General features: G+C 46.5%; 2 protein-coding genes across 2 annotated transcripts in view; one reads left to right on the top strand and one right to left on the bottom strand.

The window, feature by feature from the left end:
- Positions 1–12,147, top strand: part of Spon1 (spondin 1) — a 273,526-nt gene extending 261,379 nt beyond the window's left edge. Inside the window, exons 8-16 of the mRNA XM_021649602.2 lie at positions 258–459; positions 1,994–2,134; positions 2,562–2,637; positions 3,608–3,790; positions 3,890–4,060; positions 4,206–4,373; positions 5,140–5,304; positions 7,134–7,397; positions 10,024–12,147. Of these exons, the coding sequence (XP_021505277.1) occupies positions 258–459; positions 1,994–2,134; positions 2,562–2,637; positions 3,608–3,790; positions 3,890–4,060; positions 4,206–4,373; positions 5,140–5,304; positions 7,134–7,397; positions 10,024–10,187 (1,534 nt within the window). The 3' untranslated portion in view covers positions 10,188–12,147. The remainder of the gene's footprint in view (positions 1–257; positions 460–1,993; positions 2,135–2,561; positions 2,638–3,607; positions 3,791–3,889; positions 4,061–4,205; positions 4,374–5,139; positions 5,305–7,133; positions 7,398–10,023) is intronic.
- A 7,048-nt stretch (positions 12,148–19,195) lies between these two features.
- The window catches only part of Rras2 (RAS related 2), a 67,098-nt gene continuing 58,731 nt past the window's right edge, over positions 19,196–27,562 (bottom strand). The window contains exons 5-6 of the mRNA XM_021649605.2: positions 22,912–23,030; positions 19,196–20,698 (exon numbers count right to left, since the gene is read on the bottom strand). Coding sequence (XP_021505280.1) covers positions 20,611–20,698; positions 22,912–23,030 — 207 coding nt within the window. The 3' untranslated portion in view covers positions 19,196–20,610. The remainder of the gene's footprint in view (positions 20,699–22,911; positions 23,031–27,562) is intronic.

Raw genomic sequence — 27,562 nt, 5'->3', positions numbered from 1 at the left:
ATACCTGGGGGTGGGGAGGAATAAATAATACTGGGAAATGTTATAGAGGTTTTGAAAAATGGACAGTATGAAGGGGAACGCATTTTCTCCTTTCTTTTGTCCACCAGTTAGGCTCAGCGGAGGAACAAGCATAAACCAAGGCTGCTGGAGGAACCTGCCTCCTCTCTATCCCTGTTTCTAGCCATGACCGAGCCTTCTAACGCCCATCTGTGTGTGTAGCCCATCCCGGATGTGAGAGCTTCTTTGTTTGGTTCTAGGAGAGCAGCACCCTCCGCTGAATTCTCAGTGGACAGGACCCGCCACTTGATGTCCTTCCTGACCATGATGGGCCCCAGTCCCGACTGGAACGTGGGCCTGTCTGCGGAGGATCTGTGCACCAAGGAGTGTGGCTGGGTCCAGAAAGTGGTGCAGGACCTGATCCCCTGGGACGCTGGCACTGACAGCGGGGTGACCTATGAGGTAGGTGTGCGTCCCCGGTGCAAGGCGGACTCCCTTAGCAAGCCCGCCTGCTCTGCCCTATTTTAGGCGTCCTGGGCACAGAAGCGAGTGACCCAGCTTATCGTAGAAGGCCCTTCTCTAGCGGGGTGGCCTGCATTGTTCTGTGAACCAACTGCATTCAAGTCTGGGGGCCGTCACAAGGCCAGCGAGGCGGTTAAGCGGCTAAGAGTACTTGTTACAGAGGATAAGTTCAGTTCCCAGCCCCAGCAAGGCAGGTGACAAACATCCATAAGTCCAGTTCCAGAGGATCTGACGCCAGCTTCTACCAGGCATGCAAGTGGGTACACACGTGCATGTAGGAAAAAAAAACAAAACAACAAAAACCTTAAACATATAAAATAAATAAATCTATTTAAAATTAATTCTTTTTTTTTTTGAAGATGTTTTTAATTTCTGGAGCCATCAGAAAACCAGTAGGAGAGGGATAAGGAGAGAGAGCTAAGTCAGTGAAGTTCTTGCCGGGCAAACAGGAGGAACTGAGTCAATTCCTCAGAACTTAGGTAAAAAGTCAGACATGCTTGCAGTCCCAGTGCTGGGGAGGAGAATACAGTGGGTCCCTGGAGCTTGCTGGCTAGCCGGACTAGCCTACTCTGTAAGTCCCAGACCACTGAGACACCGTCTCAAAAAACAAGGTGGAGAGTGTCAGGAATGGCAACCAAAGCGGACCTCTGGCCTTCACACACATGCACACACACCCCTGTACTCACCTGTGTACTTACGTTCACACACAAGAAGAAGGAAATGAGTGGGAGAGCAACCACTCAGCACACTGTGAGTTTTCAAGGCAGATCTACCTGATGCCCCAATTGCTAAATCCTAGCTATGCTGTTGTTCGGTTTGGAGGTTAACATGGAACCCGGGACCTCCTTGTCCAGGCTAGGTGAGTGCTCTACATTCCCAGCCCTTGTTTTGGTTCAGTTTTATATTTTAGACATGTTCTCATGCTATAGCCCAGGCTAGTACCAGGCTCACCATCCCCCACAGGTGTGTGCTTCTGTGACTGGCTTGTAAGTAGCTTTCCAGGCCTGCCACACTCATCCAGTCTGGCCACAGTCTGGAGCTCCCTTCCCACAGCAACGGCTGAGCTGAGCAGTCGGCAGACATAGTATGACTCACATCTGACCCGAGCGAGAACAGTTTGCTGCCTGGTCCAGCAGAAAAAAGCCTTGGATCCAGGTCAAGCCGGCTCAGCCATTTCTAAGCTTGGATGACCTCTTTGGAACTTGGCTCCTCCAGCTGGGCACAAACTTTTGGTGTGTGTGGAAGATTCTAAGCACAAGTTTATGGATTTCCAAGCACAGGATCTGCACAAGGAGAATTCCGAAAGTACAGCTACATTTCTGAAATTCCAGCCAGAGCAAGACTCTGTGTTTGATCCCCAGAATCACACACGCACAAACACAAACACACTCTCAAAGGTCCTGTCAGTTTTTGTTCTGATCCACAATAACAAATGGCTTGAGGCCTTCTCAATCTGTATGTTTTCTTCCTGCAGTCACCAAACAAGCCCACCATTCCTCAGGAAAAAATCCGACCCCTGACTAGTCTGGACCATCCTCAGAGTCCTTTCTATGACCCAGAAGGTGGGTCCATCACACAAGTGGCCAGAGTCGTCATCGAGAGAATCGCCCGGAAGGTACCATGAGAAGGGCTGATGCCTTTCTAAAACCACTGGGGTCTCTGGCAGGAAGTACCTCTGGATATGGACTTCTGGGCCTCCTGAGGTCTCAAGTATGAAGGTTATCTTTGTATATTTAAATTGCTAAAAGCAACCCAAAGTGAAGCTTGGTACAAGTGGATCTAAGCCTTGGTACAAACCGATCTAAGCTGATCGGTTTATCATGAGTTCCACAGTCAATTGCTAATGTCTACCATGGTCAGGGTATCTGTTTAGTCAGTGCCTTTTTCTTTCCTTGCATCTCTTTTAATCTAAGCTATAAATGTTGGCCCAGAGCTCTGCCATCGCAAGGGTTTTGTGCCAAGGAAACATTAGCTTTAGGTACTCCATCTTTCCCTTGCACGTTCTCTTTTCCCAAATGTGCAATTCTTTCTTTCTTTTGCAGGGAGAACAGTGCAACATTGTACCTGACAATGTGGATGATATCGTAGCTGACCTGGCTCCAGAGGAGAAAGATGAAGGTATGTCGATCTCCTTTGTTGCAGGTACCAACATAAATTGACATGACCAGTAGCCTCTGACTTGGTGACCCCCACCTCTGAAATAACCAGGATGCTGATGGGGCAAGAGGGTTTGGTGTCTTAGCATGTGCCTAGCATGTGCCAAGCTCTGGCTTCTATCCCCAGCACCTAGCCAAAGAAAAAACTAGAATCCAAGGCCAACACTGAGCACTAAGCATCAGGCAATTAGTAAAGGAATGACATTAGAATAAATACTTAACATTAGTTCTCTATCATGGCCATGAAAATAGCATTTGGTAGGTTTCCAAGTATCCAGATCACTGTCTGATTTGATGCTTGTTCCTCCAAGCCAGGCAGAGACAAGTTCATCTACTCCTCACCAGGGACAGGAGTCCAGGCCATACACAGTCAGGAGAGAGAGGCAGAGCCTCAGATTGAACTTAAGTTTCCTCACAGAACCTAGAATTTCATGAGTCTGTGACCCTGGCGAGAAGCTAAACTTCCTACCTGTCTTCCCTCAACTATGAAATAGGCATAATAACAGATGCTGCCTCCAAGAAAATGAGGATCAATGGACGCAATTATGTAAGGTTCTTAAGGGTGCCAGCACAGGGCAAGTGCTCAGTGATCTGCTACCTGAGGGTGGAGCCAAGGGGAAAGTGAAGTCACAAAAGCGCTGCAAGCTTTCTGAAGCTGCCTATGAGGTGCCTACATGCTCGTACACAAAGCTGACGAGGGCAGGGTGGTGATGAGAAGATGCATATGTGCAAAAGGATCCTGTGAAGGAAGAGAATGGTCGCTATTCATTAGATATTTACCAGCAGGGTGTTAGAGCGCCATTTTCAAGTAAAGAGAATGTCTGCTTCCATCCCTGGAACACATAGACGAGCCTTTATTCAGAGAGCCAATCACAGCTTCCACAGGCTCCCAGAGAGAACAAGTCAAACTTGTCTCTGTCATCTCTTTACAGATGACACCCCCGAGACCTGCATCTACTCCAACTGGTCCCCGTGGTCGGCCTGCAGCTCCTCCACTTGTGAAAAGGGCAAGAGGATGCGGCAACGCATGCTGAAGGCACAGCTGGACCTCAGCGTCCCCTGCCCCGATACCCAGGACTTCCAGCCCTGCATGGGCCCTGGTTGCAGCGATGAAGGTAAGGCCCACGCTCCGCAAACGCCTCTCCTCCCAGCGTGCTCTTGTACAGACCCCGGGTTCTTTTGTGGCCCTCCTGAGCATGCTCAGTGTGTTGCAGACGGCTCCACCTGTACCATGTCGGAGTGGATCACCTGGTCGCCGTGCAGCATCTCGTGTGGCATGGGCATGAGGTCCCGGGAGAGGTACGTGAAGCAATTCCCGGAGGACGGCTCGGTGTGCACGCTGCCCACCGAGGAGACGGAGAAGTGCACAGTCAACGAGGAGTGCTGTGAGTGGGGGTGTCCGGGGGGGGGACGGAGGGGTGGGCGAGCCGGAGGATCCCAGCACTGAACCCGGGGGGGGGGGGGGGAGGGCGGGGCGAGCCGGAGGATCCCAGCACTGACCGCACAACTCCAACTGTCCGGCCCTCCCAGCTCCGAGCAGCTGCCTGGTGACCGAGTGGGGGGAGTGGGATGACTGCAGCGCCACCTGTGGGATGGGCATGAAGAAGCGGCACCGCATGGTCAAGATGAGCCCCGCGGACGGTTCCATGTGCAAGGCAGAGACGTCCCAGGCAGAGAAATGCATGATGCCCGAGTGCCGTGAGTGGGTATGGGGAGGGCTTTGGGCAGGGAGCCCCACACCTGTGGCTACTGCATAGCATGTACCTGCAGCTGCCTTCCACTGAAGCCGTTGCCTTGCAGCAGTAGAAAGGGACAATAAGTTTAGACACGACCTCATTGGCCACGTCCGATCCATTCCTGTTTGTTGTGATGCCCTGACCGGCCTGGAACTCACGGAGGAGACCGGGCTGGCCTTGAACTCAGAGATCCTCCTGCCTCTGCCGCCCAAGCACTGAGACTGAAAGTGTGCACCACTGTGCCCAGCACATTCTTGTTAGGTGAAATAAGGCACAGCTCTGCCACTCTGCACAAATGCACACCGCACAAGCACACACACATTCCAGGGACATCGGTTCAGATGAGCAAAACGGCAGCACTGAGCCAGTCCCCGACCGGGGTTAGCGCTGGGGAGAAATGTTCTTCAGTGAGGCCCTATTCAATCCATCATGACTGTAAGGATGTTTAGTGACTGTTAAGCCAGCGATGCCTCTGTTGAGAACCTGCGCTCCACTGCACTGCCCTCACCTGGTATCAGGTCGTGACCACCAGCTGGGCCGCAGATGACGCAGAAACAAAACAAGTCCAATGGGCTGAGAGTCACTTCCTACTCCAGGCTGTTCACTCTCAACCCAGGGTCCAGTTCCATTCTAGTCTAATGGCCGGTGCAGGTGGGGGTGTTGTAGGGCCGGGATCAGAGACAACAAAAGGTGCCTGTGCTCAGTGCCAGACTTGGCTCTCGCCCTAGACACCATCCCATGCCTGCTGTCTCCCTGGTCCGAGTGGAGCGACTGCAGCGTGACCTGCGGGAAGGGCATGCGGACCCGCCAGCGCATGCTCAAGTCTCTGGCGGAGCTGGGCGACTGTAACGAGGAGCTGGAGCAGGTGGAGAAGTGCATGCTGCCCGAGTGCCGTAAGTCCCGGGTCCGGAAGCCCACCCCTTCCCGCCTCCAAAGTTCCTTCGTCCAGAGAGCCCCCCCCAACCAGCTTTGTGCCCGATAAGGAGATGGCTCAGTGGAAAAATCACCTGTGCACAAGTGTGGGGACCAGGGTTTGGATCCCCGGAAGCCACGTAAGAGCCTAGCAGGCTTGACAAACTCAGGGCAAGCTGGCTAGACAAGCCGGAATAGTATTTCCCTAGGTTCAGCGAGAGACCCTTTCTTAGTAAATACAGTGGAGAACAAGGGAGGAAAACACCAGAATCCTCTTTGGGCTTAGATATGCCTGTGCGTGCACATCATACACGAAAAGAATATATACTGTCAGATCCTATAGTGAGACTAATTGGTCTGAGACGAAGGGTAGATGGAGCTTGGATCTGTGTTGGCAGAAACTTCAGTCTCACTGTTGTCTGCAAAACACACATGACCGTGAAACCTAAATGGGAGACTGGCATTAAATATGAAGCACAAGTCAATCATCCCCAGTCCTTTTCCCGCCCCCACCCTATATGGGCTTGTCTGACCCATAAACTTTCTGAACCTTTCACTTCTACGCTGCACTGTGTGATCATTTAATTTACCCTTGAGTGGAGGTTGGCCATTGGAAAAGCCAGGTTCTCAACATGCTGACCACATCTCCTGAAATCTGTGTAGTCAACTGCCAGTGTCGCTTAACTTTGTCCCCCAGTTTCCAGGTCCATACAGCAGCAAAACAATTTTACGCTACTCTGAGGATTAAGCCAGCTCCTGGCATCAAGTGCAAGCAGGTGCAGGCTTCAGCCAATGCACTCAGTAGCCTGAGGCTTTCACTAACCCTAGTTAGCTCACAGCTACCTCGATGACTGGACTCTAGAAGCCTTCGGCAACGGTGACAAGCCACCACTTCAAATAAGTCTTTATATCCACAGGGTCCATTAAGGGGGATCAGGAAATGAACATCTGCGGGACGCTGCTGGGAGCAAACAGCTCATTTAATCCTCATAGCTAACTAAACTACAATTATCCCCCCATTTGGCCCACAAGCTCCCTCAGGCAAAGAGGCTCAAAGCTCTTAAGAGTGAGCTCTGGTCCAGGCTTTTCAGAAACAGTGAAGCGTGTGCAATCATTCACCTCCTTGGACCACACCCTGAAAATCAGACCAAAACGCTGTCTCCTCTCGCATGGCAAGGTGCTGGCTTAGTAAGAATTTGCTACCTCTTTCACTATGAGAAACCATAAAGCACCTCCTGCTCTTGATCCTTGGTGGAATTTCCTGCCCCGGGCTTCTGGGTGGTTTACACAGACCACCATATGTAGGACGGAGATGGGGTGCAGGGTGAGAAAAGCTGCCTGGGCTAGAGGAAGCCCTAAGTAGAGGCTATGTCAGCAAGCCGCCTGCTATCTAGTTCTCTCCAAAGGCTATCAACTAAGTGGCCATTCTTCTCTGAAGACCACGCTACGGCTTCCTTGAGGAAACCTAGGTTCCGAACTGGAGATGGTGGTCAGTGCCCCTAGAAGCTGATATGCCTATTCCAGGAAGACACCTGGCAGGACATGAAGCTAGAAAAACACCTTCAAAGTCCCCCAAGACCGTGTTAGGTCAGAGAGGAGTGAGAATGAGAAGCCTAAGGGTCAGGACCTGCCGTCAATCTTGCCCCTACTGCTTACTATGTGCTCTAGACAATGCCACTGCTGCTTGAGACCAGTTTCTACTGGAAAATGCCTTATTGTTCTTGGCAGCCTACCTGGGCTGGTCAATGGGGTATACGCAACTCTTTTGGTTCAGGCATAGATATACTCACACGTGTCTGTACCTCACCAGCCATTGACTGTGAACTCAGCGAGTGGTCCCAGTGGTCTGAGTGTAACAAGTCATGTGGCAAAGGCCACATGATTCGGACCCGGACAATCCAAATGGAACCTCAGTTTGGAGGGGCACCCTGCCCAGAGACCGTGCAACGCAAGAAGTGCCGTGCCCGGAAGTGCCTTCGAAGCCCGTCGGTCCAGAAGCTGCGCTGGAGGGAGGCCAGAGAGAGCCGGCGTAGTGAGCAGCAGAGGGAAGAACTGGACGGCGAGCAGTTCCCAGGTACAGTTCCCTGAGTGCCTGCGCTGGGCTCAGAGGACAGAGAGGCACCTCTTGGGTTATTCAGACTAAATTTTGATTCCCACATACTAAAAAAGGCCTAATTTATATAGAAGAGATTGAATTAATATTTGTCACAAAAAATATTAAATATAGCCGGCTATCAAAATAGATTTTTAAACTAAGAGCCTCTAGAAATTGTACTGTTCTTTCTTCACATTTGTAAGCAGTCAGCTATAACTAACCACCCCCATTCACTCTTACAAAAAGGGGAAGAAAAAAAAAAGCTATAGCACAGATGTGTGAGAGGAGCCTGTATTTAGAGGAATCTATGACTCCTCGGATCAAATCACCCCTTTAAGGGTAGGGCTGAGATGAGACTGCCCTGGCCTGCGGCTTCTCAGTATCATGTTAACCACACGATTAGCATTTGGATCTTCATTTCTGCAAATTAATATAGACCCAGGCTGCCACATAAGCAGAACGCACTCCAGCAGAATAATGAACCAAGTGCAGAGGAAGCCAGAGAATGGGCACAGTGCAAACTGCAGTTCCAAGCAGATGCCAGAGCAGAAAAAGCTCGGCTGAGTCTTAAGATGCTTTTAGGAGCTTGCCAGTTAAAAGCGTGCGTTGAGCCAGCAGGACTCAGAACCGCCAACGCAGAGACACCAAGGGACACACTAAATATCAGGTGGGAAGCAAACACAGAAAGAAACTGGACTGGAGAGCTGGGTGTAAAAAGCAAGTGACCAGCCGAGCACGGTAGCACACGCCTGTAATCCCAGCACTCAGCAAGGCAGAGGAAGGTGGATCTCTGTGGGCTTGAGGCCAGCCTGGTCTACCAAGCCAGGCCAGGATAGCCAAGGCTACACAGAGAAACCCTGTCTGGAAAAACAAACAAAGAAAAATGTGAGTGATCATTTGTAAAGGAGCAGGGGTCTGATTCTGTGGTTAATAAAAGTTTCAAGAGTGGCTTTAACAGACCTGTTTCAGGTGACTCAGAGGAGACAAAGTCCAGACGCCAATTTTGTTTATAGCCAGATTATGTGCCCCTTTCTCCAGCACAACCTGAAAAGCTACTAAGCAAGTAAAGGTGCATCTGCCAAGCCTACCAGCCTTTTAAAAGTTCAAGTTCTAGGACCCACACAGTGGAAGTAGAGAACCAACGCCACAAAATGGTTCTTTCACCTACACACACCTACTATGCTAGACACTCATGAAGCTGTGCGTAAATTAAAACCATCACTCTAGGGCTGGAGAGATGGCTCAGCAGCTAAGAGCAGTGGTTGCTCTTCCAGAGGACCCTGGTTTAATTCCCAGCACTCACATGGTGGCTCACACCTGTCTGTAACTCCAGTTCCAGGGGCTCCAAAACACCAATTCACATAAAATAAATGAATCAAAAAAAAAAAAAAAAAAAAAAACATAACTTTAAAAATAAGCAAACAAAAAAATGAAATAAAATCAGCCCTGGGCTGGAAAGATGGCTGCTCTCCCAAAGGACCCAGATATCCCACACGTTGGCTACAACCTTAACTCCAGAGAAATAAACCAAAAGAGCCAAATGATTGACAGGCCAACAGAATGATGCATTAAGATGAACCAATGGTTAAGTCAAGGGCACAGACCATTAAGTGTTCTTTGAACTCCCTGGGGGCAAAAAAGACAGTCCATCTCCTCCTGGCGGATGCCTTTAATCCCAGCATCTGGGAGGCAGAAGCCAGCATGGTCTACAAGGCTCGTTTGCGGGGTTGGGGGAGAAGACAGCCCACTCTTCAGTGTAGAGATGGACTAAGTTGGCAGGTATTTTCTTTAGGGAATGTTCATATACCAAAGTGTCTATGGCAGGCAGTCCATACTGGTTAAAGGCAGCTTTGTGCTAAGTCGTTTCTCTAGAAGATTCTGCTGTGGTTTGGTAAACATGTGGTATGGTACCTAATACGTAGTCATGAGCACACTGTGTTCAAAAGAAAGGTAAATGGGAGTGTTAGGACGAGTACAAACAAGAGACCTCTTCTCTGAGGATCAGATGAGGTTCTTTGGAGGAAGGCATGCTCATGTCTCATAGGAAGAAGAAAAAAATTGTTCATTTACTTAGTAATGGCGGAGACTCATGAAGGAGCTCAGTGCTCTAAACAAAGCTTTATTAACAAGCTCACAGGCAGGCTGGCTTGGATTCACTCTTCTGAGGTTTAGCTGTGTTGGACTCATCCTCATTTGTGCAGCCACAATCAAGTAGGGCTGGAACAGCAACCCCAGCCTCACCCGCTTTCTGAGGGCGTCTTTCCACAGTCTCTCCAGTGAGGTCACCCAGACTTGCTCACACCTAGTACTTTTTCTCAGGCATGGTATTTGCTCACACCCATTAGCCAAAACAAGGTAAGCCTAGTTCAAGAGGTGGGGAAACAGTCTGCCCTTTGACAGGAAGAGATCCAGGGCGTTAATGGCCACAGCTTTGCCAACCTATCATATATAAGCTAACAGGCCCTAATAAGAATAGTAGGCTCTAGTTAATTCAACCACTCATTACTCAGAGAAGCAGCAAAAAGCAAGACAACTCATTGGCCAGTCCCGTTGGGAGTCACAGCTCGTATTCTGCTGTCCTAACCACACATTCACATACTTTCAGGCTGTCGGATGCGCCCATGGTCAGCCTGGTCAGAATGCACCAAACTGTGTGGAGGTGGAATTCAGGAGCGCTACATGACTGTGAAGAAGAGGTTCAAAAGCTCCCAGTTTACCAGCTGCAAAGACAAGAAGGAGATCAGAGCGTGCAACGTACACCCTTGCTAGCTAGCAGGGGCACGACTCCCCGGGGCCGCAACCCAGATTCCGGTCCGCCAATGGCTGGGTGGTCTGTTTGCTTGTTTAAGATGATTTAAATTGTGTCCACTAGTTTTCATTTTTATGGTGTGGTTTGCCCAATAGTCCTACGGATGCCAAAGGACATCCTGTGTCAATACTTCTTGGTGGGTGCAGGCCAAGCGGGGCCCGCTTGTCCTCAGGCGGCCCTCTTCCTACACTGAAGTGAGTAGTGTTGGTTTACCTTGTACTAAACTGAAATGCGACCCCCTGGAGCCTGATCCTGGTCAAGCGGAGACCCCGGCCACATCCACAGCGAGAAGCAGCCAGGATGCAGCATGTGGGAGACACAGCCATCAGATGCAGAGGACAGATTCCCCCTTTCTTACCTTTGGCCTGCTCATCCTTGCAGAAACCTGTTTGTCCATCTCTTTTCATTTAGCACAACTCCAGGGATCTTGGTAAGTCTTCTGGGTCGTGAGTTCTTCAGTGCCCTTGAGGAGATCACCTAAGGTGGCTCTTACTCTACAAACCTCCCAACCACAAAGGCAGCAAACGGTGATGACTACTTTATCTAATTGTGATAAAGAAAATTAAGCATAAACTATCTTTCCCTTGGGTTTTGATTGTTGGTGCCACGACTGTCCTAGGATGCCGGATACATGGCCCTTTTGTCAAGAGATCCTTCTTTGAACCAATGCAGACAGTAAACTGGGTGCTGGTTCCAAACCCGACTTAAAATCTTCCTACACATATCCAGGGCTTTTAGGTTTCCCAAACTCTCTTAGAATAATGCATTTTAGCTCTAAGAACTACCTGCTAAGTCTGCCAGGAAGCCCCCAAGTCAATTTCTCAACAAAAATACTATTTCCCAACTTTTTTTTTCTTTAAGTCACAGTGTTGTACAGTTAGAGCACTGAGACAACCTATTCCCATGACTAAGACACAAACCTAGAAGGGTTATTCAATCATGCCTGTGCCTGATTTCTGGACCAGGGCCCTGGTTCTCACAGACAGTCCAAAGGAAGGTCAGGGGTTTCCACTGACTTCCAAGCCATCAGCAATGTGATAAATCCAACAGTCAGAGTAAAAGGACGTTTATCTCAGTTGTGAGCTCTCTGGCAGGTTTTGCTCATGCATCTGTCCAAACTCACCACATTCTTTTGCAAGTTTGTGTTTATTACTGCTTCATCCAAAATACACACTGTGGGCAAGGTGCACACAGAGTTTGAATATACTACTTTAAGAATCTGCATTAAACACATGAAGATATTTCCAGCCACATCTATGTACAACCCCCAAATATGTATTTTCCTTAACATGAGAGCCTGTTCAATAAAAAACAAAACAAAAACAAAAAACAAAATAAACCTCACTGGGTCTGTCTTTGCTTTTAGGCCAATTAAGTGGTGGGAGTATTGGGTCTTTTTCCAGTTGTTACCCAGTTCATTTGCAGGAAAAGATGGAGTTTCTGTTCCCTCTAGATGGGCCGATGGAATCACACCCCTCAGCTGTCTGAGGCCTGGATTATTTCCAACGTTATTTTTAAATATTTTAATGAATTGCTTTCTCCTTCAAAGGCATATAATAAAGACAAAGAATTAAGAGGCTTAAATTTCCTCTTGGGACACCCAAGCCCTCCCTAAAGAAACCGTCCTGCCTACTCTGCAACATCTTCCAAGTTATCTTAATGTAAACTTATTCCCAACCCATGAAAACTAAAATTCCTTCAGACGGGGACAGGCTTTGGAAGACATTTGAAAAACCAAGAAAACTGGCTGAAGGCCAATAAGAGAATGAGAAACATGCTTTTGTCATAAGTTTTACTGCTGTGTCTACCATGGGGAACTTGTGAATGTCAAATCTTTCTTACCAAAGTCTTAGGTTAGGTGGTTGTCCTGTTTTTTAGCTAAACCAAGCATTTTGTAAATAAAGATTTTCTTACTTCAAATGCCATCTGTCTGGACTTCCGCTTGGGCTAGTAAAAGAGATACAACGTGCCGCATAAAGACAACTACAGCCGCTCGTAGCGGTGTGTACCCTTAATCCCAGCACTCAGCCAATCAAAATTATAATTGTGTGTATTTGATATCAATGCCAATCCAGTTGTGATCTGGTCAAACTCACATTGTAAGAAGTTCAGAGCTCTGTTTCCCAATCAGACACTGTCAATTTCCTGTCACCGTGCCAATATTTTTTTGGCAGAGGGAAATCTGCTGTAGCGAGTGGGACTAAAACCTGGCACCTTTAGACCCTGAAGTGAAACACTAAAAAAAGGCCCTTGCTGCGATAGCGTTTGCGCTCTCTCCTGCACACACTTTCAGCATACTCAAGGCCTGCAACAGCAGTCAAGAGTACACATTCTTGCAGGCCTTCAGCACTCTGGAAACCTATCACAACCTATCCACAAGGGCTGCATGGCTGATGTGTTGCCACATAAACATTTTCTCTGTCAAATTACCTCTGTGCCCTGTTTTCGGTGAGCCTCCATGTTTCCGGTGAGCCTCCATGTTTCCGACAATAAAAAGTGAAAACATCGTCTTAGATCACACGTCGTGGAAGCCGCATTCCCAGCACTAGAGAAGCTGCTCCAAGCCAGCAAAGCCTACCTCAAAAAGAAATACATGAATAACTTAAAGTCAGAAAACCCAGAGAGCCACAGGGGCCTCAGCAGACCATTTTATGACAGTCTGACCTGGAGTTTTCAAAGCCTTGCTTTAGAAATTCTGTTATACGGAGTTAAACTATGAAGAGGTAAAATACTTACATCCTAAAGAAATGCATACTATTATCCAAACAAGACTAAAACTAAACTATAGATGTTCGATTCCTACTTAAAACTCAGACTCAGGGAAGACAGCAATTTCTACCACGTTGCTCTTTGGTACTGACGATTTCAGTATCTCAACTCTTCCTTTTCCTACTGCCCAAAGTAGAGAGAATGAAAATAAATCCCCTTTGAAAATGATTGAAATGCAGGAACAAGTTATAAATAGCAGCTACATGTTAATTAGCATGAGGCTAATTCTCCAATTTAAATCCTGTGAAACTAGAAGCAAAATATCCATATTAAAATGTCACATTCAAATGATGGCGCCTGCTTCTGAACTCCCATGGGCTCAGAGGCGGTGTATACACCCTAGGATGGGAGGGCAAAGGCTGTATGGTGAAGCCCAGGTTATCTGGGTTGATGCCATTGCCACACCTGAGCAGCAGTGACAGCTGACCCCGTCATTTCTGCTGTCCTGCTCTCAGGATTGCCCTACCCTTCCTCACGCTAACCAAGACTTCCTTCTCACCCAGAGAACAGGTCTCCCAGCAGCCCCTCACTGCTTTGAAACCACCAAGTGCTCACCTTTGAGAGAGTTGCAGTTTGGTCATCTATAACTGAAAATGTCATGACAAATAAAATTTGCAGGCATAATTTTTAACAGTTATCATCAGCGTGCAATGGAATTTCAGGCTGTTTTCACTTAGCATTCATGGTGTCTTCACATAAGATGGCGTTCATTAACATCTCACGGTACTCAAAACAGCCCTCTCCCAAGCATACTAATTAGCATGCTCGTATTTTAAGCCATTACATGCTTAGACAACCTTCCCTTACCGCAAGTAATTTTTTAGGATTAAGAGAAGAGTGGGGCTGGTGAGCCAGGGCTCTCACTGCCAAGCCTGATGACCTGACTAGAATCCCCAGGTCCTCTGACCTACACATCCTGCTGAGGGATCCTAACCCGGAATAACCAGCCGAAGGGTCACCTGAAGACAACTGTATCTACTGCTGTTGTCTGCCCGCCCAGAACACTGGTGCTGCCTGAAGCAGGACCTGCAGAAAAGAGATAAAGAACTAGAAAGTGTGTGCTGAGAAACCCTTATAGTAACTTAACATTGCTGTGATATCCAAGAGGATGGTTATTTTCCTAGTTAATTTTCTGTTCATTTGTACGTAATGGGGGGAGGGAGGAGAGTATGTCAGTCCACAAAATCAGGACTAAGAGGTTTTTAAATGGGCTTAAGCGGCCTGGGAAGCACTGAACTACCATTCTCAGCCAGAGGTCACTCCCCTTCCCACTCTCCCTCCCCCTCTCAGGCTTTGTAAAAACTGTGGCCTTGAACTTATGAACTCATGATTCTCCTGCCCCAGCCTGCTGAGTGCTTGAATTACAGGACTGCTCCACCCTATACAACCAAACTAGAGACTTTAACTCTCAGATACCAAGTATCCGGACTTTGACGACGAATTCCGGCCTCCTGTTACTACCCACCTCTAAGCAAAGCATCTGCCCATGACCCAGCTTTGCCAAAGACCTTCCCCAGACAGCCCATACTCACCGCCTTCGTTTCCTTACCTGCCAATCACACTGGGGCCCCCTCCTACAGGTTTCCACACCTGACAGCTCCAACAAACCTGCCAACATCTGACTACAGCTGCCTCTCACTCGCCACCCAAAGCTTCTTACCACCCCAAGGCCTGGGCTTCCTTAAAACACAGGCTCTTGGAACCAGGAAGGTGGCTCTGCAGGGAGAATAGCTTTGCAAGCCTGAAGAACGGAGTCTGCTCTCCAGAGTTCAATCTCCGGAACCCATATAAAAAGCCAGATGCAGTGATGCACATCTGGAATCCCAGCACTCCTCCAATGGGACGGGAGCTGGAGGAATGGCCCAGAAGCTCAGGGGACAGCTAGCCTTCAACACACAGTGCAGAGACAGAAAGGAGACCCTGCCTCAACAAGGTGGAAGATGAGAACCCACTCCTGAAGAGCTGTCCTGTGACACGTGTGTGTGTGTGTGTGTGTGTGGTACGCATGTGGGCTGGCTTCCACCCACCCACAACTTAGGCTCTCTCTTTTCTGGCGGCTTCTCTTAGCTGTTTGCTGGCTCTTTATTTTCTACTCCCAATTGTTCACTTCCCCCTCAAATTTTACCATTCACTCAACAGTAAATATTAGCCACTTGGCCTATCTCTGCCATCACTAATTCAAAACGCATAAAATCACAAGCTTGTCTGTTTAGTCTCAGCCCCTTTTTCAGCTCCAACCCTAACCCCCAGCTTCCCCGACTACCTTGGATGCCCTGTGCTCCTCATTTAATTAGGGCACCATCACTGTCCTGTCTACGCAAGCTCAGCCTTCAGAGTCTCACTCCTTCTGCAGACACCTCTAACGTCGGGTGCCCCTTCACCCACGTTACCTCAACACATGCCTGGACACATTCATTCATCAGGTGACCTTTCCTTGCACAGGTGACACAATAAAGAGTGCACGGTCCTACCCCACAGTGCTTGTGTCCCTAGGACAGGGCAAACACCCGTCACCTCCCTCTGCCACTCACGTGACCACTAGGTTCCATCCCAGCGCCTCCTCTTCAGAAGCCCCGGCAGTGTCTCACCTCATGACCCAACCTCGGCTAACCGCCATCTGAGTCCTGATCCGCCAAGTCCAGCCTACTGCAGCACTGTCTCCCCAGTAGTCCCAGCACCTCGCTTTCCCTCCTCTTCCCCATCTCAAGCCCACCAGTCTTCCCAGCCCCAGCAAAGCCACTGTCCACTCAGATTTTCCCTTTACTGGACCTAACAGTATTTTTCCTTAAGAGACAGGGCCCCAGTATTTTCGTCACTCAGTCTTCCTCCTTGAGGACAATAACTAACCTGAAGAAAGGACCCTGTCCACACCCACTCCTCCTCACCACTGCTGGAGTCCTACTCAAAGAAATCTGTTCAGCCACATATTTTTAAGGAAAATAACTTTGGGGGGGGTTTAAACAGTACTTTGAAAACAATCTATTTGGCCATAATCTCCTTCTACATGCTTACCTGTTATCTGTCAGTGGGGGGAAAAAATGAATCCAGGCAAATGAACTGTTTAAAAGTCACAGGAGAAGCAGGCTACTTCTTCCGTTACATGCTAGCCTGAGATGACATTTTTACATGAGCAATGACTAATGTGATCAACTTACACTATGAAGCTCTGAAGCTTCAAATGTACCAAGTGGTCAAATTTGGCAGTGCAATGTTCGTCTCTGAAATATATACCTATCTGAACAAGCAACCCTCGAACGAACTCCGCCCCATCATCCGTTGTCATGGCAAAGGTCTCTACATATATAAAGGGATGGGAAACAAATGCAGAGTAAGATCAGCATTCCATATGACGAGGGCATGAAGCAGCAACTGCGGTCGCACAGATAAGAAGTCATGTCCACTCATCTACTTGCATGCTATTTGTGGCTGCTTCTGTGGAAGATCTGCATAGCCCACATAGCTGGGGCAGAGACCACATGGCCTGCAGGGCCTAAGAATGTAATTAGTATATTGCCCTGAATAAAGAAAGTATGCCAAGTCCCAGGTAGAGGGACAAAAATGGCCAAGAGACACACAGACCATTCATATCATGGGAGAGGCACCTCTTTGTAATGAGCCAGGGCTTACTTTCCTGCCTGAGACAATCAGAAAGTGATCTATGGTCACTGGGTGCCAAAACCCCTATGTCTGAGCTCTACATAATGCTACTCAGGAGGCTGAAGCAGGAGGATAACTTGAACCCAGGAGAACAAGACCAGCCTGGGCAAGATAGTCAGTCAGGCTCCATCTCACAAAAAAGAAAGGTGTGTGAGAGACCAAATATATAAAACAGTGGTTCCTGGACACCAAACATCAGGGCTCAACTTTCTGGGAAAGAGTGAGGGGCTGAAATACATGAGCATAATGAGGAGTAAAGCAGAGTGTACAGTCATAAAGAAATAAAGAACTAAATTGCTGGGCATGCTGGGAATGGCATACAGACTTTCTGCACATGGAAGGCAGAAACAAGAGGATTGCTACAAATTCAAGGCCAGGCTGGTCTACACAGTGAATTCTAGGCCAGCGCAAGCTGTCTATAACTCAAGAGATGGAGAGGAGGGAAGAAAAGAGGATGGGAGGAGAGAGGTGGGGAGGGGAGGAGAAGGGAGAGGAGGGGAGAGGAGGGAAGGTCTTTGTCCCCTTCCATCTGACCCTAGCCTATCAGGTCTCATCAGGACTGGCTGCACTGTTTTCCTCTGTGGCCTGGTAAGGCTGCTCCCCCATCAGGGGAAGGTGATAGAAAGACCTAGAGGGGACAGAAGCTCCACAAGGAGACCAACAGAACCAAAAAATCTGGGCTCGAGGTCTTTGCAAAGACCAATACTCCAACCAAGGACCATGCATAGAGATAACCTAGACCCCTTGCTCAGATGTAGCCCAATGGCAGTTCACCCTCCAAGTGGGTTCCCTAGTAAGGGGAGCAGGGGCTGTCTCTGACATGAACTCAGTGGCTGGCTCTTTGTCCTCACATCTTTAAAGACAACCAATTCGATCCAGTCAGGGATATCCAGTGAGTATTATGGACTTTAAAAAGGCTCATGATTAAAGCAATTTTTAAAAGAGCATCACAGAAAGAGTCTCCTGGGCTGTCTTTTAGCTACTGAATAGGTCACTGAAGATCAGCCCATTAGTTACTCAGCACACACCCAGGCATCGAGTGCACTGGGGTTCCCTAATGTGAAATCTTCCCCCCTCCAGGTCCTTTTTACCCCTGAGGCACTCGAGATGCCCGGAACAGGGGATGTAGGAACAAATCTGTCTTTATCTTACTGTCAGGCTCAGAGCCACCCTGGTTGTTGCAGTTCTACCCTTTCAACCCAAATAGCCAGGGCCTGTCCTTCTTCCTTGGATCTCACTTGACCTCATCACCTCTCCAGAGTCAAATACACCCTGTATAGGACACATCCCCAGGCTCAAGTCTGGCCACTGACAGAAATTCTTCCACTGAATTACAGCCGTAAATACCTAGAGTCTAAAGACACCATCCATTACAAAATAGCACTGATGTAGACATAGCTCCAAAAAGGCAAACACCACACTAAACCATGAACCTGCTTTGATCAGTATCATCCTTATCTTATAGTCATGTAGCTCTTTTCTTTTCAGTAACATAACCGAATCTTTAGGGTAAACTTTTTCTCCTAAGTAACTTTTGTCTAAATTATTTCTGGCTGGTAGTAACTGTGTAACATCACACTAACTTTTTTCTTAGGTAGCACTTTTGATATTTTTGATACCTTCCCTTCCATATTGTTAGGGGTTACCAGTAACATAAGTTTTGGGTCACATAAGCTATTCTTATTTGCAGTTCTTATTTGGCTATTGTACTCTGAATAGTGAGAAATAACTTGGGTTCAGTGACCCCAACACTCAAACTCAAGCAGGAAACTATTGGGCTGAAGGTCAGCTTGAACCACACAGTGAGTTTCTGATCAACCTGAGCTATTTAGTGAGACCTTAAAAATAAATAAATAAATAAATAAAAATTAAAAAATAAAAATAAAAATAAAAAACCTAGAAAACAAAACACAGTCTGATATAACTCACTGGAAATAACTAACAGGAAACTAAAAACATACAGAAGATAAGCTTGGAGAAGTTGAAGGTACAGATATGAAACATACAACAGAGTAAAGTACAAAGTAGCAAAAAGGAGGGAAAAAAAATCTGAGGGACTCTCAGAACCTGGATATTACAGGCTAGCTCTTAGCATCTAAAGTCATCAATGACAAACAGGAAACGTCTACCACAGATATACAATGATTCTAGTGAAGCATCAGAGCCAAAGATAAATCCGCCAGCATCCCTCCCTCCCAGGCAGTAATTTTACCAGAAACTTCAACAATAATTCTATATTAATGTATTCATTATGAAACACAATAAAATTAAGTGATTTTGTTTGTATTTAAATAAACGCATGATCCTCTTTGCCAAAGCCAGTTTTAGATTTCATCCTGAGAGTTCTCTGTGAATATATCCACCTTCCTCTCTACAGCTCAGTTTCTCTGTTAGCAACACTTGAGAGAAAAAGTTAAAAACCACGGACCTCAAGAAACCAGCAGAACTCCCTAAGACACGGTGCAGAAAAGGCACAGCTACTCAAGCCAGGTCTGTGTCCCTCACAGAAGCCCTGGCAAGAAAAAGGAGCCGCCAAGCGTCATCGGGTGATAACAGATCAACTTTAATTCTAGCACCTGAAGCTATACAAGGGTCCGCTTTATAGACTTCATGGGACTGTTGTACACATTCAATAAAGTGACCACTGTGCAATACCACTGAGAGTCTGAAAACCAGGAACACACTTTGAATTGCTTAAACACAATCCACTGAGTTAAAACAAAATCAGAAGCCATCCACAGTTACACTAATTGTCAAGTAGAGGTTTTACACGTAATACTTGATAGAGCAGTCAGTATCTAGCGGGGACATTGAACGTGACATCACAGTCTCGTCCTGTTGTGTCCTGTCAGGAGGGTTTTCTGATCATTGGCCACTGGTGGATGCAACAAGGACTAAGCCAGCAAGCAAAACCCTGGCACAGTCATCGTGGCTTCCACTTTCTCTTTGTCAGTTAACAGTGAACAGTGAGAATTAAATACTCATCTTTACATATACACAAGGTACGCTGTGAAAGCATATTCGCTTACAAACATATAAAAATACTTGTTAACTAGTTTGATAAGAAAATAACGTATAAAAGTATATAGCAAAAAACATTAATCATCTTTGACTCTGAAAAGATCAATTCCATATTTTATATTACATCAAACAAAAACAGTTTTAGTCTGTGTGGATTGAGTTTTCTTTTTTTAATCCCTTAACCAGGAATACTTGAAAAGGAAGACAGACAGGAACCACTCACTCTTACCCTTACCACGGCTGTGAAAAGAAATCAAGTTCACTGAAACACTTAGGTGCAGAATGAGTCCAAACATTTGGCCACAGAGAATATTGTCATCTTGAAGGAGGCATAATAACAAAGGCTTGATCAGCAGTTTTTAATCCATAAATACAACAGGCATTTTGGTATTCTGGCCACTGGAGAAACAAAAGCCGCAGCATCAGGAAAGGTCTGAGATGTCTCACTTCTGTAGATTCCATTCAGTGTATTTAAGGTTAATGAAAGTTGACATCAAAAGTTTTAAAGATAGGCAAAAATCCACATTAAAAACAAAAAACAAAAAAACCTTCCCTATGTTTCTATTTAGAGTAACAGTAGGCAACATGATTCCAGAAGTTAAAAATTGCTTCACAACCTATGACTTCAGCATAGCAAACAGCTTAGGTTCCAAACTTGGTTCATCCCTATTAAAATGTAAGCCCTTAGAGAATGCATCTGTGTGTGTAGACATGTGATTTAAAGGAAGCAGACAATGTCTGAAGCAGCCTTAGTGTTTCCTTTACATGGGTCGGGAAAGACCGTTACATTAGCTTCGCAGAAAGGATTAGCCAGCTTCTTGGTGTAAGGCTAACTCGGTGATCATCAGTCTAAGGCTACAAAGGTACCGGCATGATGTAAACGGTAACAGAGACGAGGGCTTCCCTGGCAGTTGTTAGCTAAAACTCAAGGGACTCTTAGAAAATGACACAGTGGCAGCCTTTCTTGTCTTTTTCCTTCCGGGTTGGTTCTGGTGAAGGAGGGCATTCTTGCTCTTGAAATTTCCTGTAAGACAGAGAAACCTGAATAGTATCACCATCAGTACTGTTCCAATACAAATACAGGTGATTTCTGGACACACTCCACTGAAACGCAAACCTATCTCAGTGTTCCCTTACGGCAGCAGTTCTCAACCTTCCTAATGTTGCAACCCTTTAATACCAATGGTTCTCAACATGTGGGTCATGGGGGTCACATATCAGAGATCCTGCATATCAGACGTTCACATTACAATTCCTAACAGTAGCGAAGTTACGGTTATGAAGTAGCAACAAAAATAATTTTATGGTTGGGGTCACAACATGGGGAACTATATTGAAGGGTGGCAACATTAAGGAAGGTTGAAAATCATTGCTTTACTACAGTTCCTAATGTTGTGGTGACCGTAAGATTATTTCTGTTGCTACTTCGTAATTTTACTACTGTTATGAATCTAATGTAAATATCTGTGCTTTCTGATGGTCTTAGGCCATCTCTGTGAAAGGATCACTTGACCTTCCCCAAAGCGGTCATGACATATGGGTTGAGAACTGCTGCACGAGGGGATGAGAGCAAATCCTTGGAAGGAAAAGAAGACACAGCACTCAACGGAGCAGGGTGACACTGGGGGGAGGGGTCCCAAGCATGTGTGAGGCCCTCATGCGAGAATAGACAGAAATGTCTAGGAGTCCAGAATCAGATACCTATATGTTCTCTTCCTAAGTTGAAATCCCTGGACTCAAAAGTAGGCAATAAACATCCATTGAGGACAATGGAAAACTATCTTTCAGAGATGCACGCAATTCTCACTCCTCTCTGCCTCCTAGTTAAAAAAAAAAGAAAGAAAAAAAATTGGGGGCTAGACAAGTTAATTGGCTTCCATGATTCTAGTTTGTAGATGGGAATACAAAAACCTTCACAACTGTTATGAGGAGTCAAGATTTTTGTGAAGTTTAAAAATAAGAAATCCTCACACCTGGCTGATTGACAGGTGAGAACCTAACGTTCTTGAGAGTCAAGGGGAAAGATGGGTATTTGCTTTAGGTAGTAATTATTTTTACAAAGGAACCGCTTCATCGGTTAAGCACTGAAACGGAAGTGGGGTGGGGAGGCGTGGGGAGCAGAACCCTCCAGGTCAACATGGTTAAGTTACGGTACAGTGGTGCCGGTCCATGCCTACTTAACAACTGTCACTGCTGTCTGCTTCCAGAACACTTCCATCCTGCAAAGCTGAAACTCATCACAAACTAAAACTCACAGCCTTTCTCTCTTCCCTTCAAGCCTACATCTCAGGGGTCAGTTCACCGAGATGTACAACAAACAAGTGGCCACTCCACATGCTCATCAAAACTGACAAGCAGAGACAGCCAGGAAGGGGCTCAAACGGCCCCAAGGACCCAAAGCCACTCACGAGCAGCCTACTAGGTACAGCACACAACAAACCTCATCGGCAAGTACTTCCTAAACTAGAGGACCCCTGCGCCATCTAAAAAAAAACTCTCAGCAGACTGCAGTGCCACGCGTATATGTCTTACTGGGGAGCAGACACCTGAGAGACGATGGAGTCTCTGCCGCCTGGATTGCTCTTAGCCTGGCAGGGGTTTGGAATCTGAGATTTGGATTCGAGTCCCAGGACTTAAGAAAAACAAACAAAGACAGCAGGGCACTCTGGCACACACCTGTAATGCCAGCACTAAAGGAAGCAGCAGAGGCAGGTGGATCTCTGTTGGAGGCCAGCCTGGTGTACAAAGCGAGGCCAGGACAGCCAAGGCTACACAGAGAAACCCTGTCTCAAAAACCCAAAAAAAAAAAAAAAAAAAAAAAAAAAAAAGACAGAGAGACCGAACAAGTTGTTTCAATTCTCTGTACTGCTTTCTTACCTGAAAGGGAAGGTAGAGAAAGTATTCAGCTCCCTGGGTTGTAGTAGGATCAATGTACTAACGTTGAAAGAATGTCGCTCAGTGTCTGACAGAGGCTTGATTAGCGGCTGTCATCACTACCGTCAAAGCATTTACTATTTTCAGAATCCTTACAGGCTCTTCCTACTTCAACTTCAGATAACTGAGTGAGATTTTTACGGGTTGGAAGTGCCTAGGACATGCCGTGTGTTTAACTGAAACCTAACCCACAGCGTGCACTAGCGCCTCGCTCCATCACTCCCACTTACAATTCCCTCTTTCTCACTACGAACGCTGCGTGGCCCTCCATTAGCACGCACGCCTGGCACGCGTCCTGCTTACCTGATAACCCGGACCAGTTCGTGGAAAGCTTGATCTACATTCATCCTGATCTTCGCCGAGGCCTCCATGTATGTGACCTTGAGCTGCCGCGCTAACTGCTGCCCTTCTTCCTGTGTTACCTGAAATGGGTGGCAGTAGTTGTGTTTAAGGCACAGTATTAGCAGCCCCACTGGGCCTGTGTGAGCCTGGCTACATACATAAGGCACTACTACGCCCCCTGGAGCACAGGCTGACTCATCGTAAGGATGGACAGATGCCACAATCTGAAGCCCACCTCTGCACAGCTCAGAAGAATGCACCTGCAGTGTCCATGGGCTCAACCAACTGCAAGTCAAACACCCGGGCTGAGCTGGACAGGCTGGTGCACTCTTAGAATCCCAGAACTCTGGAGGGAGAGGAAGGAGCATCAGGAATTCAGGGCCAGCTTTGGCTACACAGCAGTTTGAGACTACCTGAGACTCCATCTCCAAGATAAAATAAAACCAACCCCTGGGCTGAATGGTAACTGTAGTGAGCATGGCTACCTTTAATCTGGCCATTTTTCCTAAACAATGAAGAACAAGTGTTTACATACCATTTATGCCATATTAGACAAAGATGAATATACTGATGTTTTCAAATACACAGGAGAATACACATTACGTTATATGCAAATTTTCTGCTCCTGTTTAAAAGGGACTATTACATATCTAAGGATTCTGGTGTCCATGGGGGGATACTAGAACCAACCCCTACTGCCAGCAAATGACATCTGCACTAACTCTCAAGATTTAGCCTGGAGACGACACCAAAAACATTAGATGTGATGTTAAAGATAGAGAAAATAGAAAGTGCTGTAATGGTGCCTATCAAGGGGTGAAGGAGAGCTGGCCTGGGGCAGTGATCTAAGACCTAAAGACTCTGTAGCTAAGTAACAGCAGGGTAAGAAAACAGCCATGGCTTGCGGGAGACCTTAAGAGCAAATGGGCTTAGCTTGCCCAGAGCACAAAAGCTGTAAGGGAACCAACAAAGAATGGAGAAGGACACAGGCTTCTGAGGCCACAGGACCTCCTTGTAGTCTTGACCAGTATCTGGTATACAGGAAACACATCAGTACATAAAGAGGAGTGGCAAGTAGGAGTGATGAACAGGACCACAGTTGTGGAAGATCAGAGAGAGGGGGCGGGGAGGAAGATATAAATAGAATAGTAAGGCAGAAGCCATTAATTATCACTAACCCTCTGCATTTCAAACACAAAGGATCCCAAAAGCAATCCTTTCCGACAGTCATTCTACAGTATTTACTTATATTTGCATAAACCCCAGAGCTTCAAGTTGTGGTTTCCTGGAACATGCATCCTACTACTCTCCTGGGGAAAGGCTGAAAAAGTCAGATGTGAAGAAAAACTCTTGGGACCCATTTGCCCTCCCCCCAAAACACACTGTTCTTGTTCTCTCTTCAACCGTTTCAACTCCTGTTCACTGTAAGAAAGCAGTCGTAACTAGTGTATACTTCATACTCTGGAAACACCCTGACGTTATCTGAGTTTCTGTAGACTCAGGAGCCTTTTCGACACTGCTTGGTGGGCTCCTTTCTGGTGCAGATGCCACGGCTGGTTTCTCTGGCCTCGCTGTACTGCCCAGCACCGCCTCTCCTCCACCCCAGCAGTGAGAGGGGTGCTCCTGATCTTGGGGCAGGGGAGGGCCGCTGTAGGGTTTTATTAAAAATGTCCTTTATTGGGCTGGAGAGATGGCTCAGTGGTTAAGAGCACTGTCTGCTCTTCCAAAGGTCATGAGTTCAATTCCTGGCGACCACATGGTGGCTCACAACCATCTATAATGTGAACTGAGTCCTTCTTCTGGCAGATGTAAATGCAGATAGAACACTCATATACATAAAATAAATAAATCTTAAAAAAAATGTCCTTTATCCCAAATTTAACAAAATTTCCAAATATCCTTGCTATAAGGAGAATTATTGAGAACAAACGTCAGCCATCATCAAAATGGCTTTTTCTTCCTCTATTGAGATCATGGTGTGATTTTTCCTTTTCAGTGTGTTGACATGATGAATTATGATGGCTCGTTTCCACTCCTGAAATAAACTCTTCTGGGCACACTGCCTACTGCTAAATTCGATTTACTAACATTTCGTTAAGAATTTTTGCATGGATGCTAGGCAGAGAGAACGCACCGTGATTCTTCCTGTCTGTCTGATTTTGGTTTCAGAGTATTCCTGGCTTCAAAGAAAAAGCTGGGAAGAGTTCTCACTTCTTCCGTGTTCAGGAATAGTTTGATACAACAAGGAATATTCCTTCCTTAGGAGTTTAGTATGACCCACCAGTGAATTCGCCTGGGTTTGACACTTTCATCGAAGGCAAGTGTGACAAACGCATCTGAGAAACGCACACTACCTAGCCAATCCACTTGCATCTTGAGAAGCTCTGCTGGTGTGAACCATTCCAGTATCTACCTTACTGAATTTATTATGTCAAGTTCTTTATAGCATTTCTTTATGCTGTTCACACTTGTAAAGTGATGGCATCTCTTTCATTCCATATACTGATGCGTGGTCCTCTCCTCCGCTCACTGGGACTCAAACCTAGAGCTTCATATGCATTAATTAAGTTTATGTGTGGTTGGTAGGTAGGCAGGTACCTAGATAGCCAGATAAAGACAGACAGACAAACAGAGCTGATCTGATCTGATCTGAGCTTATCTTTCTGGATAAAGGCTTGCCAGTTTGGACTTCCTTACAAAAGCTATGTTGAGTTTTTACTTATTTCTTTGGGTTTTTGTTGTTGTTGCTGTTGTTTTGTTTGTTTGTTTTGTTTTTTGCAGGCTTTCCCCATACCAAGCACACATTCTACGATCTTCCCACAGTTTCTCTACTTCCCTTACCTCCTCACTACGGTTTTAATTTGCTGTTTTTCTTTTCTAAAATTCTAATATAGTGACATAGCATCTCTTGCAGCACCCCACAAATCTTGATGTACTATATATAAGTCTAACTTGCACCACATTCGGAATTTTTTGTAACATTTTATTTATTTTCCTTTTAGTGTTAAAAATGTTTAGGAATTTGGCAATTTCCCAATGTCCGTATCAATGGCACTGTCACCAGAATGTATGTGTTATCTGACAATGCTTCAAATTTACTGAGGCTTGTTTTATGACCCATGCTTCAAAATAATGCAAACTGTGCTGTTGGGTGGACCGCTGGGTCAATGGAACTAGCTGGTTGACAGTCCTCCGATCCCTCAAATTCTCCCAACTTCCCTCCCTGTGAGGGGATTTTTCTCTCTGTGACCCTTTTCACTCTTACTTCAGGACTTCTGAAGCCGTGAGGCATCTGCACGGCTAGGACCACTGAGTCCTCTTGGTGAATTAGTCTCCCTCACTGTGGCCCAGGTAATGCACTGGTTCTAAATCTGCATAACTGCTGTCTTTACGGCCACTCCACTTTCAGTGTTGCCTGCACAATATACCTCACCCCAGCCTTCTGCTGGGGTGAGGTATACTGGGGGTGTGTCTTGAAGGCCTTGCAGGGCCTGCTTTTTCATTCACTGACACCATTTGCCTTTCCACTGAGATCTTGAGACCTGCTCTCCTTCACTCTCTGTTCCATGCACACCCCTCTTCTGCCATTTGCATTCAGAACTATCTCCACTTTGCCCTTTCATTCCCCCATTGGCTAATTCACTTCACATCTGTTAGGCTAGCTCGTGGCTTCATGGTCTCCATTGTAATTCACCGACATATTCAATGAGGTCAAGCCAGTTCCCACACTGCATCGCACAAGCCTGCTCTGCCTTGTTGCTCTTTTCTGCTGTTACCAGCTTTTGCCTCCCATTATTTTTGCTTCAAGCGCTCAACTATGCTTGAAAGAGGTTTAAATAACAATAACATTTATATTCTGTTAGCAAGAGAGACAGTCTCAGTGCTAGACTCTCGATGTGGGACAGAGACGAACTCCCAACAGTACGGCTGGCACTAACTTACAGCTGACTTCATTCCAAAAAGAGATGGTAGACAACACCCAACAAAATGGTTCCAGAGGAACTAATGCTGAAGGCCACTAGCATTAGAGCTGGCCAGTGTGAAGCATTAAGAAAATTCCGTTTTTATTAATTAAACTAAAGAGAAATCCCAAACCAGGCGTCATGGTGCATTCCTATAATCCCAGAAGGCCAAGGCAGTAGGATTTCCCTTTTGAGATCAACCTGGGCTACAAACTCCAGGCCAGCCTAGGCTAGCCAGCAAGACTAGTTTGCAGGCAGGAGGGTCTCTCTCCATGCTGTAATAGTGTATGTTATAGCCACTCTTTAAATAAAGCTAACTGAATTAGCAGTGAGTTAAGTTGAGCTTGTATAGGTAGCTTTATGATTATAAAATGTGAGCTAAGCATGGCAGCTCGGGCCTGTGATGTCATCACTTGGGAGGCTGAGACAAAGAATCCCAAGTTCAAAACCAGCCTGGGCCACACAGCAAGACCCTATGTCAAAACAAGAAAATGGGAAGTGGGCAGGGAGACATAATTAAGTGAGACTTCTTCACAAGAGTTTGACAAATTAAATCACTGTTATAAAATGAATGTGGGGTTTTTTTCCCCCTCTCCTTTTTTGGCTTAGAGAAGAAAGCTGATTAAATGTTCTTTAAGAAAGAGAGGTAG

This window comes from Meriones unguiculatus, chromosome 14, assembly GCF_030254825.1.
Source record: "Meriones unguiculatus strain TT.TT164.6M chromosome 14, Bangor_MerUng_6.1, whole genome shotgun sequence".
Taxonomy (NCBI): domain Eukaryota; kingdom Metazoa; phylum Chordata; class Mammalia; order Rodentia; family Muridae; genus Meriones; species Meriones unguiculatus.
This window is presented reverse-complemented; position numbering and strand designations above follow the sequence as displayed.